Source organism: Brachypodium distachyon, chromosome 3 (genome assembly GCF_000005505.3).
Source record: "Brachypodium distachyon strain Bd21 chromosome 3, Brachypodium_distachyon_v3.0, whole genome shotgun sequence".
NCBI lineage: Eukaryota > Viridiplantae > Streptophyta > Magnoliopsida > Poales > Poaceae > Brachypodium > Brachypodium distachyon.
The window spans coordinates 31,621,874-31,641,587 of record NC_016133.3 but is presented as its reverse complement, the minus strand read 5'-3'; the positions used below and the strand labels follow the sequence as shown (position 1 = coordinate 31,641,587).

The following is a 19,714-nucleotide window of genomic DNA, read 5'->3' as shown; positions in this document are numbered from 1 at the left end:
TATCTTTTCTGATTGCTAGGAGTATATATGCTGATTGTTGTGCACTGATCTCAATCTCTGATGGCAGATTGATGTATGTGCATGCATGCTATACACCTCAATTGTTTAATTAGTTTGATTGATGTACACTTGCTTATTGATTGGTGTATATACATGCATGCTATGCACCCCACTTGTTTAATTAGTTTGATTGATGTACACTTGTTGATTGTTGTATATAGATGCATGCTATACACCTCACTTCGCCAGTAGTCCATCTGTTGATTTCTTGGTTTTACTAATAGTGTGATTGCTGAATATATATGCTTGTTGTACATCTATCTTCTGATTACTGTTGGAATATATATACTCTCTTCTCTTCTCTCTCACTCTTCTTTCTCAATCTCTCTTCACTTCTCTATGCTCTCTTCTCTTCTCTGAACCTAAACCTGAATTTAAACTTATTTGAATCTGAACCTAAACCTGAATCATCTTCTCTCTCAATCTACTCCAATTTCTTAGTTTCTTCTCATCTCAATCTCTCTTCTACCCCAATTTCTTAAACCTGAACTTAAACTGAATCTAACCTGAACTAGTGAACTTTAAAAGCTGAAGTTAAACCTGAACTTTACTGACCTTTAACTGAACTTCAATATCATTTCGCTGGTGCAGTAACTTCAATATCATTTCTCAATATCATTGGAGTACTCTCATCAATGATAAAAATAGCAACAATGACAAGTAAAGCATCAATGACAACAATGAACCATGTATAGAAACCAATCCTGAAATCTGAACTTAAACCAGGAAACTTTAACCATGTATAGAAACCAATCCTGAAATTACTGAAATGACAACAATGACTTTACTGAACTTTAACTGAAATTAAAATGAAACTTAACTGAACTTTAACTAAATTTAAACTGCACTTTAACTGAACCTGAACTTAAACTGAAATTAAACTGCACTATAACTGAATCTGAAGTTCATATGACAAGATCTTTTAAAAAAAATAACAATACAAGTAGTGTCTCATCTCATCATTAACTGAACCATATCTAGTCTTCTCATCATTAAGTCCAGTAGCTTCTCTTCTCATCACTGGTTCAACAGTGCTAAAGTGTTCTGGTACAGTTTAGCGTCACAATCTAGAGAAGCAGATAAGTTTCCTTCCCTTTGCATTCTATCCTTGTTGAGGTGTTGGATCTTGTATCCATTGCCACCTTCTTCTTTCATAACCTCTAGCATGCATGATTGTAGTGTTATGAAAACTCTAGCCAACTTGTTCGCGTCATAATTATCAAATTCTTCCTCCACATTTTCTATGAGTTCATGTTGTAGGTACTCTGCAATCTGTTAAGGATTGAATAGACTTGAAGAATCCTAAGTCTGGTACATTCATATCCGGAGAGTTTGCCGGCTGCTGCATTAGTTGAATGTCTAGGTCAGTTTTTGATACAACTTGTAGGAAAGCTTCATCATTAGGTAGCACATGAGTTCTTGCGTTGTCCTGCTGTATAAAAACTGTTCTCCCAATATCTTCATCAGGCCACATGTCTTGTATAGCTAGAACAACTTTATCACACATAAACTGCCTCATGACTTCCCGGTTCACATTAATTGACTTAATTTCTAATGTCCCCCTCTCTCTATTCTGACTACTCCTAGTTGTTGGAGTTTCCTTCACAAATGGCCACACCCCTATTTTGCCATCAAAGATCATAGCACCATTTTCGTCATACTTAGGTCTTGCCACTGCCGTTAGAAACATCACTTTCCCAATGCTGTTCTTATTATGAACAGTGCACAAGGGGCATGTTTCTAAAGGATAGAGGTAATAGGTGGCTTTCTTCTTGGTCATATCAAACCACTTTTCATCAATATGCACTATGTTGGTCATATCTTTAAAGGTTGGCCTTGTATTTCCTAGTGTTTCTTCATCCAACATGGAAACACAGAATTTCAATCTTGATATTCTGTTTGATGGCTTAAGTGTGGGCTTTAAGGTGCTAGTGCAGCACTTTATATCTTCCCATTGGAACCTTCTGTGCAGCGTTGTACAACTAACACTCATAGCTCTAGCTAGTGCTCTTACTGTTCTCCTTCTGTTTAGCGGTATTGTAGCAATCCTAGATAGATCTAGATTAGCTCGCTTGTGGCATGCTCTGCCCTTTTTTTTTGTTAGAAAGGTCAAGAGGTAGGCCTTGCGCAATCTGCTCGTGTGCTAGTTTCCATATTCTCTCCATTGTTCTAATAGTTGTATCCAAAAGATTGGCAACATGCATCTTGTCCTTTAATAGTGTCTGTCCATTTATGCTTAGTGCCTTCAATGCAATATAAGCACCAAATCTGTGTTCATTTGGCAGGTCCCTTCGTCGTTGTTGTTGAGCACCTGCAAAAGACCGAAAGATAAGTTATTCTCCATATAACAACTCTATTTTCAGTACTGTACTCCATTTAAGAAAACATGCATGTGTTAATTTGATGTCTATACATGGAGAACTTGCTGTAGTGGTTACTCATGGTACGTGCTGTTCTGAACATGTACATGTTGTGATTTACTCCTACATTTTTAGTTTTAAGAAACAAATCTATAGTACTCCATGCACAAACATGTGATGGTTAAGAAACAATAGTTTATTTGAGTTATCTGCTGCTTCAACATCTTCATCTTCTATGGGCATATCTTCATCTACTTGATGTTCTTGCTGAGTTATATCTTCATTGACTTGCTCATCCACTTGTTGTTCTTGCTGAGGTATATCTTCATTGACTTGCTCATCTACGTGATGTTCTTGCTGAGCTGTATGTTCAATGACTTGCACATCTACTTGTTGTTCTTGCTGAGCATCTGCTTGAAAATCTGCTTCATGTACAGTTTCTTCCTCCATTTCTTCACTTCTTGTTCGTCCACTTCTTTCTTTTTCTGCTTGTTTCTGTTGCAGATGGGGGATGGCGGCAGGCCAAGCGAAGGCAGAGGCAGAACTCTGCAGCAGATGGGAGATTGCGGCACGCCAAGCGAAGGCAGAGGCAGAACTCTATTGAAGATGGGGTATGGCAGATGAGCCCGTGAAGGCAGGGGCCGAGATGCCTGCTGGCGGGCGATGGAGATGCCGGGCGGCGTAGCTCGTCTGCGGGCGATGGCAGGCAAGAGGTGACAGTGGCGTACGACGGCATCGCGCGACGGGCGAAGTCATCGTGCTCTTGTCGGCTAATCACTGTAAGTTTAACTTGTGGCTGTTGCTCCTGTGATTTGAGCGATTTATGAGATTAGAGATTTAAATTCACACATACAACTGCTCTAGTCTGATTTATGTGAGTAATGGCTACTCATAGACTCTGCACATAGACAAATCTGAACCAAATGCATGGGGTACTGAACATGATGTGTTATCAATTCTGAAACCGTGTGTGCATGCTCTATTTCTAACTAAATCCATAATACTTGCTCTATTCTGAAACTGTGTGTGCATGCTGTATTGTGAACCAAATCCACAATACTTGCTCTATTCTGAAATTGTGTGTGCATGCTCTATACTACACATAGACAATTCTGAACCAAATGCATGGAGTACTGAGCATGTTGTGATCTCAACATTATGTGTTCTTTATTTAATGAAAATGCAATGTTCTCAACAATTTAAGCATGTGATGGTTACAACTATTCTGAATAAGAACACCTATTCTGCACATTCTTTGTTCTGTATTTGGAGTATTTTGCTGCAAAAGCACAAATCTGTAGGGATACTCAATCTAATTTTGGCTCTGTTCTGTTGCAGGAGTTGCAAAGGCACTGATCAGTTACCTGCTGCTTCAGCATCATCTTCAGGAGGGCTGAAGTTAAAATCTGTGTGTGCATATTGCTGCCTTCTGGAGTTCAAAGCTGGAGTCTGGAGAAAGGAAGGCGCATGGCTGGAGAGAGGAAGGAGGCGAACTGGAGATGGGAAGGGGGAGACGACCTGCGCTTGGAGAGAGGAGAGAGGAAGGGGGAGACGACCTGCGCCTGGAGAGAGGAGAGAGGAAGGAGGAGGCGGAAGCGACCTAGAAAGATGCTGGCAGAAGCAACCTGGGGAGGAGATGGTGGAGATTTGAATTTCAAATTGTTGATATTAGTGGACCTGTAATTATTGTAAATCTGAGGACGTTTTTGTAAAATGGTCTTTCTGAAGCCTTTGCGACAAGAATTTCGGTACGGATGGAGTAACGAGAATGTTGATACGTTGATTTTGGCTTTATAATAATATTGTTGTGTGCATCGATTGATGCAGATGACGGAAATATACTCTCTTTTTTGAAAAAAAAAAATTAGAGCCCGGCTGCAGATTGGCCGTAGAAGATGTGACCTAAGCCACTCACGGAACAAAGGCGAATTTTTCTCAGAACACGGGACAAAACGATTGAGTAGCGAGCAACTTTTTTGTCTTTGAGATTGAGAATAGCGCGCAGCTTTTTTGGGCTGGCAGCCTGTACGTTGTGCAGAAATGGGCCTGAACCCAGTTGAGCCGGTGCCCGCCATCCGGTCTGTTTAGTCAGTTTCGTGCAAGGTTGATCTGTTCTTTCTTGGTTTGCCCAAATCTGAAATCCATGCCATTCAGCAGACACTTCAAACTTGGGCCGCACGTTTCTGTTTAGAAATCTAAGAGAGGATGACATAGAGAACCACATTTGACGTGCTCTCTAAGCCATTGAACATTTCCTCTTCTCGCTCTTCCAAAGCCATGCATCGATCTTTGAATGGTTTTTGCATCTTTGAATGCCCTTTTTTTTCGCGAGGATCTTTGAATGATTCTGACATTGGATTATTGGGAATGTTCGGCTTAGCGCCATGAACGGACAACCCTTTGACATGGAAGAAGAGGCCGCTAGTACACGTGCAAAGGTTAATGGTGCGTTTGACATGGAAGAAGAGGCCGCGAGTACACGTGCCGTTTGACATGAAAGAGCTAGCACACGAAGGCTGAGTTTGTCACTTGAAATGGATTATAATACTTCCGTTTTTTAAAATATTCTAACCAAATGGTTATAAAATAATTGAGCATGGCACAGCAACCACAAACTCAGCTGAGGCACGGTCGGCCGAAGTCCAAAGGAATTAATTACATGGCGTATCTGAAGGGACGTGTCCACACAAAAGAACAGATCAGTGGATCAGCACGCATGACGTGGAGCAGGAAGGAGCGGGCAGGGCAGTAGCACTAGCTAGCCAGGCGGCGAGCGAAGGCGCGGCGACGTGAAGTCTGAACCCAACCAAACCTCGTTGCCTGTCCTGTCCCTGCGACTCCCCTGCCCCAGTGCCTCCTCTGGATCCCATCATCTCATCTCATATGCATCGTCATCATCTCATCTGGATCCACCTCCCTCCAACGACGCAAAGTCGCAAACCAACGCCACGCCCCACCCCGCGCGCGAACGTCCCTTTCCTTGTGCACAATTCCTTGGCTTCGAAAGCATGAAACACAACCATAACCATAGCATGTCCCTCTCCTATATCGATCGATATGATGTCGATCTCCGTGGATCGGCGTGCCATTGGCTGCACGGGGCAGCGTACGTCGATCCCGTCCGCCGCGGAGGGCACGGCGGCTCGTGGAACGCGTACTGTGAGCCCCCCGACCTGCAAGGCTGCAACCCCTGTTCTTCTAGTGTCATGCACGAACGCACGACCGGTAAGTCCACCACGATGCGTGCCGTGTTGCCCAGGGGAATGCGAATGTCATATGTCCCGGCCGGGGAACGGAAGCCCACCTTGCTTGCTTGCAAGACGCTCAGATTCGGCAGCCCCATCCATCGTATATGCACCGTACCGGTTAGGCAATCCGAGATTCTTTCGTGGATTTAATTACTGCTAGTACAACATGCATGTCAGGCTGCAAGACTTTTACGAAAAATAAAAATGTACAATATTACTCACTCTGTTTCTAAATGTAAAAAGTCCTTTCTTTGTGATAAGTCGAACTTTCTAACGTACGTTCGACCAAATTTATAAACAAAATGTCAACATCTACTTCGTACAACTCTAAACTAGTTTTATTAAATCTAAAATGATCATAGCATACTTATCTGATATTAAATGTCAGTATATTTTTCTATAAACTTGATAAACTCGAAATGTTTGACTTATGACAAAAGGTTGTATTTAAGAGTGGAGGTAGAGGTAGTACTATCTTTCGCTCGATCTTCAAAAAAGTACACCTATGCCAATTTTCATTCCATATTACCGATCGAATTCTAAGTGCTAAATTAAACCTTGTGAGAAAAAAAAAGTTCAAATGCTAAAACATTGTTTTAATAGTCTTCTTTCCATTAAATATTGCCATCTCGTGGTGCAGTCGTTTTCGATCGTCCCTTTCTCAATCCAACCATCACCCGAAAGATGGCACGGTTTTCCTCCCACAAATCTATCCAAAACCCACCATCATTAAACCCTCTGCTGTGGGATTGCACTACATCATTGTCCACTAATAACAATAACGACACACCTTAATTTGCCACAAAAATGATCCTACAATCTGCAAATTTAAATTCCCAGATTAAGTTTCTTGTTGTAATACTCTAGTACTCTATGGACAAATGCAACCCACTACAAGACATATGCGGTGATGGCGATATATAGTTAAAATGTGGCCACCTATATATCTACTATTTTCTCACGGAAGAAAATTTCTGATGACGTGGATAGGATCATGGGAGCTCCACATAATCTCGGGTTATAGGATACCCAGATCACCCCCATGGACCCATGGGCCATGCCGTACCACTTGTGAGTTGCTACAGTAATCTCGTGGCGAGCAGATCGAGCCGCCTAATTAATCACAAGCCGTGCCAGTCAATTCTGTCAAGGCATAGAATATATACTCCATTTAAGCACTACTTGCTATCAAGGGGCATGGAATTCTAAGATCGATGACCCGGACGGCAAGTCAAGCACTGTGGATTACTAGTGGATATGCACTGGATCATGGTCTAGCCTTCTAGAAGCAGGTTAGGCACAAGGCCCTACGTAAAAACGCGATGAAGTTTGGAGGTCTAGAATGGAAATAAAAACTGTTGAACCGTTGCTGTGTTAAGGCATGGATCACTGGATGATGCCTAATACAGTAATATCAGTTCTTAATCTATGAGATCTGATGAAATATCTAAGTCTTAGCAGACATGCAGAGTCTGGTTAAGCTAGTAATGAACCCCCCCCCCCCCACCCCCCCCACACACACACACACTAGGGCATATGGATGATTGATTCTTCTTCTATGCCAATGGCCGACACCATTACTTGAACCATTCTCCATGGGAGCTTTCAAAGAAAGGGAAATGCCAGAAAAGCACAAGGAACAAAGCCAGCAACGGAGGAGAAACACAATAGGTAAGGCTTGCGAATAAAGATGAGTTACACTACTGCCACACTAATTATTGTGGACAGCATCTTCATTTCACCTTTCCAATGTAGCCAGGCAGCTAAGAGGGAATTCAGGATCAAATGCTTTCTCCAGAAAAACGAAACAAGTGTTCCCAAATGAAGATACCCTTCCCCATCACATCACCCCACGGTTGGAAGGATCAAATGGAAAATGGGTGGGCCAGATTCCACTTGACTTCCACAAAAAGGAAAAGGAAAATAGTAAATGAAACTGAGGCTAAAATAAAGAAAAATGGCGCTTTAAGTCTTCACACAAGACAAGGAGACTATTTTGGGCTATTTTGGACAGTACACTTAAGTTCCAGCTGGGTTATCCTTGGATAGGCCAGTGTGCCAACCAAGGACACGCATGCCAAACCTAACCATGGGGCCAAAAGAATTCCATCGGAATTATGGCCAAGACAGCTAATAGTTTTGACATCTTCTGAAGAATGATAATCTCCATGTTAGTGTTGGGTCCATTGCCCATTGGCCATGATCAGGCGACATCCTACATGGACCAACTCTCCCCTATGACGTGGCTGTTGCCGTGCCTGGTTTATATGTTTTTCTTCTTCTCAAATCAATGGGTTTATATGATATTCGAATTTGCAAGTGGTTGGATAATAGAAAAGATGGTCATAAAGAATATAATTTGCTTAGCAAAAATGAGTTTAATTACGTGTTCATTGTGCGGACGCATGTCAGCATGGTGTGCAAAGAATTAATTTAATATGACCCATAAGTTAGTATAAGCAGGCAAATCATATCTAAATAGCATTTTATCGGTCCCAAAAGCATAAAGTGTATTTCATTTAGTTAAAAGAAGTGTTTGATCAACAGTTACTCTATTAGCACATAACATACTTATGTGACATAAATTATTGTTATTATATTCGTATTTGAAAGTACCAGTTAATATGAAAATAATTTTGTATCGTATAGATCATATGTTCATGACGTAAATGCTATTCAAATTATTTATGAATAAAAGCTAAATAACATAAGACCAGATCCATCTTTGCCAATTTATAACCACATCCTATCTTATCAATATGGGAACATCTATCGTGTGTCGATTTGACCGTTTAATCTTGGCCAAAGTGAGTCTAAGAAAAAAAGAAGATAAATAAAGGACTCCTAGAATTTTACAGCCAAGCGGCATGTACGAAAGTAGACACCAAAGAAAAAGAAAAAGGACTGATTTAAGACAACGAATGATAACTCTACATCTTCTTTTCTCGAAAAATATCTCATTGTACATCCATATATGCACGCGGCTAAATGAAAAAGATAAGGTACATACTATCAAACAATTGTTAAAAAGTGGTTGGATAACAGAATGGATGGCCATAAAGAATATGATTTGCTTAAGAATTAATTTAATAGGACCCATAAGTGAATATAAGAAGATAAATCATACCTAAATAGTACTTCATCCATCCCAAAAATATAAAGTTTATTTTGTCTGGTTAAAACAACCATTTCACCAACAATTACTATATTACTACTATATGACATATTTATGTAGCATAAAATTGTTGATGTTAGATTCACATTTAAAATTACCTGCTAATATGATTATGATTTCGTATCACATATGATTATAGGGTTAATTTGATATATGCCACTACAAATTTTGTGAGTTTGAAAAATGCCGCTGAAATTTTCATCTTTTAAAAAATGGCATTACAAATTTGCAGATTCTTCGAAAAATGCCACTACAATGGGTCCAAAGATGCCACTGCCGTGGCATTTTTCAAGGATGAGAATTGCAGTTGCATTTTTCAAAGTCGCCAAAATTGCAGTGGCATATATCAAATTAACCCTGGATTATATATTCATGGTGTAAGTGTTGATCAAATTATTCATGAAAAAGGTTAACAACATGAAGACCATAAAGTGGATGTTCTGTCAGTTTAATCCAAGTTCATCTCCATCGATTTATATCAACATCCTATCTTAGCAATATGACCATATTTATCTCGTGTCGATTTGATTTGCTTTTATCTTTTTGAGCAATTTAAACCATGGCAAAAGGAGAAAAAAAATATAAATAGAAGACTTCTAGGATTTTCCACCAAGTGGTATACCAAAGCAACCGAAAGCCTGATTTTAGACAACGAAGGATAACTCTACGTCTGCTTTTCTAAAAAAAAATCTCCTTATACATCCGGATATGGACGCCGATAAATGGAAAAGATAAGCTATACATACTCAAACAACCGTTAAAAAGGCAAGGCAACAGAAAAAAAAAAGGGACTGGAAAGAAAGAGCAAATAAATACTCACAAATTAGTGGCGAAAAAGGCAGGCAACTTTTTTTCAGTGACACAAAGCGAAACGCTCACGAAACAGGCCAAAAGTTATATCGCGTCGGCTAACCGGGCTAGCGGGTCCTAAAGCAGAGAAATGGGTGGGTGTGGCTTTACGCCTCTTCCTCTGCTTTGAGAGTTGAACGGTTCCTGGTTTTGGGGTTACGTGGAGCGGGTGGGTCCCGGGCGGATGCGTGACCGGATGGGCGGAAGAGGGTCAAAGCTGGAAAGGAATACTTTAACTGACCCGAAGTCCGGTTCGCGGGTGGTTAACGGGTTTATGCCCTCTGGGCCACACACAGACTCGACTCGCCGCCCCCTCGTGAGTGACGTGGGGGCGAGAGAACGCGTTTGGTTTTCAGTCCGACGAGGCCAAGAGAGAGAGAAGAGAGGAGAGCAAGAGAGCAAAGCAAACCGTAGCCGGTTTCATAGCGCCCCTCCCCCCGCCGCGGCTTCTCCTCCGCCTCCTCCTCGGTCAGAATAAAGTCGCCTTCTTCCCCCTTCCCTCCTCTTCCCCTCCTCTTCTACACTCTCTTCCCCTCTGCAATCTCCCGCAGCACCTCGCCTCGCGCCGCAGTCCCTCAAGCGCCGTGAAGCGGAGGATTTGGCCGGCTTCTTCTCGTTTTGTTCTTTTTTGCCTGCTCGGTTTCGTTCTTCAGTCGGTCCCGAGTGATTTTGGGTTGCTGGCGGTTTTGTGTGTGGCTGGACGGAGTGGAACTGTGTGGAGGGCGGAGGAGCCATGGGCGGGCAGAGGGTGGAGGACGGGTCCAACCTGCAGCGCTTCCTCGACTGCACCACCCCCGCCGTCGACACGCACATTCTCCCCAAGGTGACGCAATTGCTACCACGCCTCTGATTCTCCGGCATCATCTCTGCTGATCCGTCGGCGTGTGCGATTCGTCATTACTCATTTCCTGATTTTGCTCGTCCACACATCGCCTTCCCCAAGTTCTATTTACTGAATTACTACTGCTCATGCCTTTGTTCAGTTACAGAATAATGGTAGTGTGCCTGTGTTGTGTATACGTTTTTTTTTCCCTCTTCATTATTTTTGCTAGTATTACCAAGTTGTATTTCGTGTTCCTCTGCTGCCTAATTGGGATGTATCTGCGGTGGTGACGGTTGCGAACATAAATTCCTGACTTTGGCTTGTCAATTCTGCCCGCTGCTCAACTGTTCCAGTATTTATGAATGCCCTTGGATTTTATGGTAGTAGATAGGTAGGCTATGCATATTTGTCATGTCTTAATCTGACAGTGATCATGTTGTGATCCAGACGAATGGCCGGCTGATGACTGACGCTTGGCACCACGCCGAGATGGACAGCGTCGAGTACTTCAATCTCTCAGACCTCTGGGAGCAGTACTATGAGTGGAGCGCATACGGCGCAGGAGTTTCAGTGCAGCTCCTTGGAGGGGACAAAGTAGTCCAATACTATGTTCCATACTTATCAGGGATACAGCTATACACCAACAAAGTCCTGACTGTTTCTAGGTCTGGACAAAGGACCCATTCTCGCGCTGCAATATTGAGTTCATGTTGATTTCTAGATGTAGACTGAACCAGTTGTCTGTTGCCTGTAGGAGTTTTGGTGAAGATTATGGCATGGACTTCTGGAGTGATGACGAGGACAATGAGAAGATGTCAAGATCCTGGAGTTCAACATCTGACGACTCGTTTAACTGCGACATGGTAGCAGGGAATAGGAGGCGTCCCGGACACTTGTATTTTGAGTTCTTTGAAGTTTGCTCACCTTATGGGAGGATCCCACTCATGGATAAGGTGAATTTTGTATGTCATATCTTCTAGTACCTTATCACAGCTATGCTGTGTAATTCCGTTCTTAGATTGTTTTCTTTTGCTAGGTATATGAACTATCCCAAGGCTTTCCTGGATTGACATCGCTGAAGAGCGTCGATCTATCGCCTGCCAGCTGGATGTCAGTTGCCTGGTATGATACACTCTTTACTTTTGTTCTTTACAAGAAAGAAAAAGAAGTTGGCAGATGAGCAATCATATAACATAGGAGTTTCTTCACATCATGCTTGCAAGGTTGTTCTATGTTACATGTATCTTTACAATTCTAGATTGCAAGCAGTGAGAATCAACCTGTGTACAATCATTTTTGTTGTCAGTTGAAGTGTTTATGCTCATTTTGGGTTGTGATACTTCAACGTTCCTTTGTGTCTAAGTAGTAGGTGCTATTTCTATGTTGAAAAATCCTTTCTTGGTTGTTCATTTTGTTCTCAGTGATGAGAGTGCTCACCATTGTCGTTCATGTATATCACTATATTTAGGTATCCTATCTACCACATTCCCTACCAGCGCAATGTGAAGGACTTGTCTGCATGCTTCCTAACTTACCATACAATTTCCTCCGCATTTCAAGGTACGTTGCTGTTGCATATAAGACACTAATTTTATCAACTCTGTTGGCAAAAGAGTTTCATAATTTCCATAGGTTTTTTGTGCCATTGCTTGACTGCGGTGCCGTTGTTAAATTTTTTATCACTAATCACCTTTATTTGTGGTGGTTCCCTCGGTACTGTTTAGATGTTCCTACATGTTGATTCAAATTCATCTTGTACTGTATGTGCATTTTCTCTCCTGATTTTGGTTGGGTCGTTTTGCGTGGAAGAAGATGGCCACAAGGCCACGGTATATAATGTCAGCTCCATTCACCAATACAAATACTCTTTTTATAAACATGCACTCTTTCATCACTTCAGTTCAAAGTTGTGAGTTAGCACTCCTTAACACTTAAAATATTAGGCTTTAACAATTTAGTCAATGCAAAAATGCGAGCTTACTCAATGGTTTGCTTCAGTCACATGACACTGATATGCACTGCAGAGGTATGTCGGTCACAAGCACAGAACATCTTTGTTTATACCATGGGGGAATTTTCCTGGTAGGGGTGGCAGCATATGTTTAAACTATTCTTAAATAGAAGAGTGGCAGTCTGCTATCGTTTGATGGAAGAAACCCAAATGAACTGTAGCTTTCTCAGTCACCTTGCTTGAGACTGATTGCTTGAGTGTGGCGTGTGTATAGAAAAGGCACACTGTGCTTAATGACTTCAGTTATGTTTCTATATTCCAGAAAAAAAGATGCATGTTAGATTCGTTAAGGCCAGGATATGTTTTTTACTGCATGCTGGCATGCGAATTTTAATGTTTTCCTAGAAAACCGATGGTTTAGCTTGCAAGAGTGTGACAGTTTTTCTTCAAGAGTTTGTTCAGGTCGCTATTTTGCATCCAAACCTCCATCGCCAGTTTCAAAGGGCTTCGTGTCTTAGCTTTTAAGTGTATAAACTTGATTGCTTATGAGAAAAGGGTAGGTGGTGGCAGTTTCTTTCCCCAGATAAGGGGAGAAAGAAACTGCGTTGTCACATACCATGACTTTCTCAGTTATTCTTAGGCACGCAGTTGTTTCTTAAAGGGTAGAAATGCATGTGTTTTACCATGAAGGGTGGATTATTTTATATACCTCTTAACAATCAGTGGTGCAAGCTTGCTTGGATTGCAATGTGTGCAATAGCACTTAGACACACCAGCTGTCCACTTCACACTAAAATATAATGGCACTAGTGTCTAAATCAAGCCAACTCTTTGAGCTTGACAATGGTTTGCATACTAAGAAGCATATTAGGTATTGTATTCTCTAATTACAGCTCCGCTAATGATGCCCTTGCTACCGTTTTTGTACTGCTGAGCAGCATGATGACACTATTACTGTTTCTAAACCGTGGTGGTCTGTATTTTTGATTCATCTACAGATCACGCGCTCGAGTCTATGACCTATGGTTCAGCTGCCAGTGGGAAACAAAACGACCACCTGAACAAGAAGGCCAACGCAATATCGCTTCCTCCTTTTGGACTCGCAGCAAACAAAATTCAAGGTTCTCTGTGGACCAACCCCAGGTCAGGAGATCATAAGAGGATCGTCTCCCTCTTTAGCGCCGCAGAATCCTGGCTTAAGCAGCTTGGAGTCCGGCACCATGACTTCAACTACTTCATCACTCACCCAATGTGAACCTGCTGATTGCGTGGGAGCGAAGAACCCCATGGCTATAGACTTGAAATCACCGAAATTGCTTACACCACCGACAAGGGACACAAACCGTATAACGTGTATCACCCTCGTAAAAGTGAGTCTTAACATTCACATGATAGATTTATACGGCTTGATTGCAGCAAATACCAAATGTATCAGGACTTGAAAGGTTCCGTGTTTCTTGGCTGAAGATGTAACTAATGTGTACAGAAGTTTTGGTGCTAATCTGATATCCAACTGTTGTTGTTGGATGCATGAATATTGTAGCTACCTGCCTTGCATTGTGTACTCAAGTGGCCTAGAAAAAGAGAATGTTTGCCCAAGATGAACTGTTTTTTGCAGAGTCCTCTTTTCCGGCTAACTGCAGAGTTTAGTTGGTGACGACCTCTTTACCTTTTTATACAGGAAGACAGTTGTATTGAGCAGTACGACAGTTACACAAACTGCAATTGAATTCAATGCAACATGTGCATATAAAGATACAGTGCCATACTGTGTGCTGCTACCCAACAACTCTAGGTTAAATAACGCAGAATTGGTTAACCCTGAAATTCAACCGAAATATGATTGATTTAGACTGGAACACGTGTGGGTTTACGTGCATTCTGTTCTCATGATGACGACAAGCTTTATATCCATCAGGTGAGAAAGTTTTCGAAAGACCCATAGTCTATATACAACTAACTATTTGTACAACTTCTCTGTTTGATACCCTACAACGCATCACTGCATCAGCTATGATGTGAACCATATGACACCATACAAGCGTTCCTTTTCCCTTTAAAGCTGCACTGAAGAAAGCTGAGAAAAGCTGGTTTTATCCTTCGTAGCCTCAGTAGCTTGCAAAGCAGGAGATATAATGTGAACCATCTAATTGTGTTTACAGGTCACAGAACTTTTTTTCACCAGCTCACACCATCTCTCGGCCGAAATGTGGAGTAATGCACATGCTCCATGCCACTTCAAGCTGCAAATTGTTGGGATGTTCAGCACTATGTACTATTCAAATTCTTGTACAGCTCCATTACAGGTGCTTCAGTGCAGTACCCATCTGTGACAGAATCTCACAAGAAGATTGCAACAGCCTATTACTTCTCACCAACAATGCTCTTGTAGTTAACCATATAGATGGCAAGCAATGTCAGAAGTGCGCCACCGATCTGCTCAGGTGAGAAGGTTTCCCCTAGATAGAGGAACCTGAAATGGCAAGGAGTGCCACAGACCAAGAGTTAGGCTACAAATATAGCATTTTATCTTTCAGAAAAATTGATAGTCCAATGTACGGCGAAGAGTCTTACCCAAAAATGGAGGCAAACATAGGAGTTAAGAAAGTGAGAGAGCTAAGTGTGGTCAAACTACCTGCAGTAATAAGACAGAAGTAGATATGAAATGCTTAAGAGAGTATCGTGGAAAGTTCTAACAGCATTGAACTGGTGGGGCTCGATCTTACCTCTTGTAGCATTGTAGAAGTAGACACCATAGCTGACAGCACTTCCAAATATTGACGTATAACCCAGCGCTGATATGTCACTCCATGTAAGCTCTTGAATATGTCCATTAAGAGCAGGATCATGATTAAGAACAGATATTACCAACAGAGGTATCCCACCTATTACCATGTGCTGCCAAACCATAAAGCTAACATTATCATTTGAGTGGTGTAATGACAGGCTCTAATTGCAAGAATTATCTGCAATAGAGATAACATCTACAGTCTCATGGAACCATCACTCTCAAGTTCAAAGACTAGGTTTACACGATCCTTCCAACAAACGTGGCTCAAGGTCCATTTGATGTTGTAATTTATAAGCATTTGCCTTGTGCATTAAGCTCCACAATAATAAGAAGACCGACAAATATCGCTGTAAAAAAAGACCAATAAATATAATTTGAGTTCCCCAAAATAGACCACTGTATCAGCACTCCCAGGAAACGTACAGAACAATTGCCCAAAATAGACGATGGAAAAAAGGATGATTGGCAGAAACAAACAAGAAATCATATTAATTGGCTTGAATGCATATGACACAGACTAGCTTGTGACAAAATATCCGCGTATATTCATCTGCAGATACGTACCCATCCTGTTGCCATGATTGGATCAGAATACTTTGATACCCAACGAACCATGATAGTGCCGATAGCCATGCTTTGAGCCGAGAGGAACATCCACCATTCTCCACTTCCCCAGACTGTTGTGTCGTTTCCTTGAACTGACAATGCTGGAACCTAAAGCACAAGTACACGCAATCAATAAATCATAGTGAATGATGTGGCTAATTTGTATAAATTAAGAGCAATAACTTTTCACCATTTTACAGATTGATATGCCACATGTTTATTTTTTTTCGAAAAGGAGGATGAACCCTCGGCCTCTGCATCAGTTGATGCAATGTGTTTAGTTTGACATTGCAATAGTTGAAGAAATCAGATATCAGAATGCCTGCGCTAAGAAATGATTGCAAGTACTACTATGAGGGTTAGTTTTATTTTTCTTTCGAAAAGGCACTATGAGTTCACTTTAAATTTATAAACCAAGGAACTTGTGTCTTCCAAACTATTACGGCCGACGGGTAATAGAGTACTAACCTATAGCATTATGTATGTGTTAAGGGCATTTGCGAAATGTGGTAGCCTAGTGTTATGCCACCTGCAGTCTTATCCAATGGAATTTATGGGTCTTTATCAGACTCTATAACACAAATGTTGTGATCATGACATTGACATGGAGAATATTGAAATAGTGCAACATGAATTTAACTTGTTACTGACTTGTATGATCAATTTCAGGCATCGAGATAGCTAAGTTCTACACCACATACCAAAAGGTAGAATGTGCATTACAAAAAGGCAAACCTCAAGGAGCAAAAGCCCAACGACACCCAGTACGAGCCCTCCAACTCCTATCGCGCCGATAGACTCTCCAAAGAATAGTGCTGCAAGGACTGCAACCGTCAACGGTTGAGAGTCAATAATGACCTGCATCAAAGATCACAGTTTCGTAAGTGGATCAAAATGGCAGGCCAATTGCTTCCTCTCGGTAACACCGTAGAGAGTTTGGCAGTTTGCCTTACGCTTCCAAGCCCAGCCGATGTCTTCTGCAAGCCCTCCGTGAGAAAGCCCTGCAAAAAAGAGAGAGGAAGAAACCAATCCAAGCTCGCGTCAGCAACCGCACAACCACACACGCTAAAGCTCACGAGTTTCAGCTATCTGTATCCACACGCGCGGAGGAGGAGGAAGAGGAGGAGGCACCTCACCTGGAAGCAGGCGGCGTCGACGAGGCCGAAGGCGGCGATGGCGCCCCAGGCGGCCCACCCGGAGGGCTGCTTCCTACCGCGCGCGGCGGCGAAGGCGACGACGAGCGCGCCCGCGGGTATCAAGCGGAGCGCGGCGACGAAGAAGGGGCCCGTCTTGGGTATGACCCCCTTCATGGCCACCATGGCCGTGCCCCAGAAGAAGAAAGGCGACACCAGCGACGCCCACTCCCACCACTCCCTCCCGCCGAGCGCCAGTGAGGGGGCGACGTACCCATCCTCCGCCGCGACGGAGCTATCGTCGTCGTCTTCCACGAAGCACTCGACCTCCGTGCCCGTGCCGACGCATTCGAGCTCGTCGGAGGGCACGGGCGGGGGCGTCTCGCGGCGCCCGGCCGCGAGGCGGAGCTGGAGGCGCGCGCCGCGGCGTGGGAGGGAGTGGAGAGCGGACGCGGTAGGGAGTGGCGGGTGGAGCGGGAGCAGCAGAAGGGACGCGCCAGCGGTGCACATCTCGTCCGGCCTCTCGGAGTGCGCGAGCAGCGGTGGTCCGGCAAAGAGGAGTGGCGTGGCTGGGGTTTCTTGCCGCCGGCGTTCTGCCCCCTACGCTGCTAGCCTGCTACGCACGGAATGCAGCTGTCGACTTGAGAGCTTGGGTTGAACGGCCGCGGCCTACTCAACTAGCTCCGCTCCACCGCGGGCCTTTCCGAGCAGCAGGCCCACGAGCGCCAACGTTAGGCTGGTCCCATTAAAAAAACTCAACACCAAATAGTATTGAGAGAAATCTCTAGTTTTGCCTTAAATCTTAAATCTTAAATCAAATTTGTTAAAGTTTGATTAATTTCATAGACAAACCTACCAGCATCTACAATTTCAAATTAGTTTTCTCAAATCTGTCATGATACATCGGGAAGTTTCTCCTGTGAGCGCATGAGTGAGGACAAAGTGCGTTGAAAAGACATGTGTTGATCTGTGAGGCCAGTCTTGAAGCTTAGAGAGCTGCCACAAGTGACGTTGGGCATTACAATGAGAAAGAGTTCTGAAAGGCTCAAGTCACTTGGACAATCACTTACATCTGGTGCTCCTAAGACTTCTTTTGCAGAAAATCTTAAATATTTGAAGAAGAATATATTCGACTCCCAAGAAAAAAAATCTGCAAATGAACATATTTTTCTTCTTGTCATGTATTCTTGCTGTCGCAGTGGATTCGCTGATCTTCTTCCGACCCATCATCAACAAATCAGTCAAGGATTCAAAGTGCATCGGTATAGATAAGAAATCAGATTGCTAGGGCACAGTCATATGAGAAATTCGTTTTCTCAGTCGACGTAGTGGACCATCGGATCATGTGCTGAGATTCGTGCTAAAATTTCTATGAAGAAAAACATAGTTAAATAGATAAAACAAGCCACAGTGCACAGCTTTAGGTTGCAGGCTCAGTGGTTGGCATCACTCTCCATGTGCGCAGGTTGTGAGTTTGAGTCTGCCTCACGTAGAATAGCAATGCTAATTTTCACATTTATTTTATTTTCTTGTGTTCTAATTTTTTAGAATTGCACGTAAACTTTGCATCGAAATTATTGGATGATAATTATTCGGGATGTTTTTATTAGCATACTAAATGTCAAAAGGTAAATGATTTTTTTTGTTGTAATAGGTTAGCGTGACTAAATTTAGATCAACGGCAAATATAGTTTTTAATGTAGTGTTGCGTACCAACATAAATGGATGGATTTTATTGTCGAAAGGTAATTGATTGATTGCCATGATGCTAAAAGTCGTACAGGAAGTTTTTACGGAATTTATATTGAGTGAACGTTCACTCTTTAGTCTCTCGGAGCGAACGATCATCTAGCCATCCGATTGAGAAGACTGTGCATGAGATAGCGCCACCTGTCTTGTTGGGTGACAACTTTAGTTACGAGGCGTGTCAACTTTATTTCTGTAGATTGGCAACTTTGGTCTGTGAGGGTGACAAAACTTTAATTCCGTGTCAATGGCAACTTTAGTTCTGTGAGGGTGACAACTTTAGTCTGTGAGGATAGCAACTTTAGTTCTATGCAGATGACAATTTTACCCGTCACGCCGAAAGACCAGGGAGCTAGTGTTAGCTTCAGTGCGTGAGCGAACTTTAGTTCTGTCCAAGTTGCATGTGAAGCTAGCCTGCACGTGCTGATGGTATCCTTGTGTGTTTAGGATTTGAGTTAATTAACCACGTCAGGAGTCCTTGTCGGATCAGGAGTGTGTCCATGTATGTGAGTTTTGTCAAGTCTGAGTAGCTGTGTATCCTAGTCGGTTTAGGTAGCTAGGTTGTGTATATGTATACACATATAGGGCTATCTTATAACCAGGTTGTGAGATATTGAGTAGAAACAAAAGAAAAGACACGACAGGTGCTTTTGGCCAAATAAATTTTCGATCGTGTGTGTCTTCATGTGATTGAACCCAACAGAAACGGGTAAAATGACATAGTGTTTTGGTGGGTCCCATAACCGAAGAGGATAGTCAAATTAACGAGACGACGGAGAGTGTGGACCTAACGGCGGCCCGAGTTGGTGGCATGCTCACCATATATCGAGATTCATAGTGGCAGAGGCCCAACTAAGACGTGAATTGTCCCAATTATCATTGCAATTGAAGGATGTGTCACTTATTACTGCCATTTATTTGCAGTTATGAAACAGCTTGGTTAAATCAGGAGTTACAATGGATAACTATGGA

General features: G+C 42.6%; 2 protein-coding genes across 4 annotated transcripts; one reads left to right on the top strand and one right to left on the bottom strand.

The window, feature by feature from the left end:
- Positions 1-10,040: 10,040 nt before the first annotated feature.
- LOC100832060 lies at positions 10,041-14,065 on the top strand. The gene is made up of 6 exons (XM_003574069.2): positions 10,041-10,515; positions 10,963-11,180; positions 11,270-11,468; positions 11,552-11,637; positions 11,984-12,075; positions 13,465-14,065. Exons 1-6 carry the CDS (start codon positions 10,426-10,428, stop codon positions 13,719-13,721), a joined length of 942 nt encoding a protein of 313 aa, XP_003574117.1. The 5' UTR covers positions 10,041-10,425; the 3' UTR covers positions 13,722-14,065.
- A 212-nt stretch (positions 14,066-14,277) lies between these two features.
- LOC100824504 (WAT1-related protein At3g02690, chloroplastic) lies at positions 14,278-17,710 on the bottom strand. Of its 3 annotated transcripts, XM_010236558.3 has the most exons (8): positions 17,000-17,666; positions 16,817-16,864; positions 16,599-16,721; positions 15,822-15,971; positions 15,193-15,364; positions 15,041-15,101; positions 14,790-14,939; positions 14,278-14,709 (listed from the first exon to the last, which is right to left on the bottom strand). In XM_010236558.3, exons 1-7 carry the CDS (start codon positions 17,504-17,506, stop codon positions 14,831-14,833), a joined length of 1,170 nt encoding a protein of 389 aa, XP_010234860.1. In that variant the 5' UTR covers positions 17,507-17,666; the 3' UTR covers positions 14,278-14,709; positions 14,790-14,830. The 3 variants fall into 3 exon arrangements, with proteins under 3 accessions (XP_010234860.1, XP_003571937.1, XP_024316998.1); XM_003571889.4 differs by having other exon boundaries at positions 14,278-14,939; XM_024461230.1 differs by lacking the exons at positions 14,278-14,709; positions 14,790-14,939; positions 15,041-15,101; positions 15,193-15,364 and adding an exon at positions 15,371-15,604 and having other exon boundaries at positions 17,000-17,710.
- Between the last annotated feature and the right edge of the window lie 2,004 nt (positions 17,711-19,714).

Bases quoted from the DNA above. Each gene is read 5' to 3' on its own strand.
- LOC100832060 (XM_003574069.2), top strand. From the start codon at position 10,426: ATGGGCGGGCAGAGGGTGGAGGACGGGTCCAACCTGCAGCGCTTCCTC. The intron at 11,469-11,551 runs GTGAATTTTGTA...TTCTTTTGCTAG, and splicing joins GGATCCCACTCATGGATAAG to GTATATGAACTATCCCAAGG. The intron at 12,076-13,464 runs GTACGTTGCTGT...ATTCATCTACAG, and splicing joins AATTTCCTCCGCATTTCAAG to ATCACGCGCTCGAGTCTATG.
- LOC100824504 (XM_003571889.4), bottom strand. From the start codon at position 17,506: ATGTGCACCGCTGGCGCGTCCCTTCTGCTGCTCCCGCTCCACCCGCCA. The intron at 15,365-15,821 runs GTACGTATCTGC...ATGGTTTGGCAG, and splicing joins CAATCATGGCAACAGGATGG to CACATGGTAATAGGTGGGAT. The intron at 15,102-15,192 runs GTAAGATCGAGC...TTATTACTGCAG, and splicing joins CTTCTACAATGCTACAAGAG to GTAGTTTGACCACACTTAGC.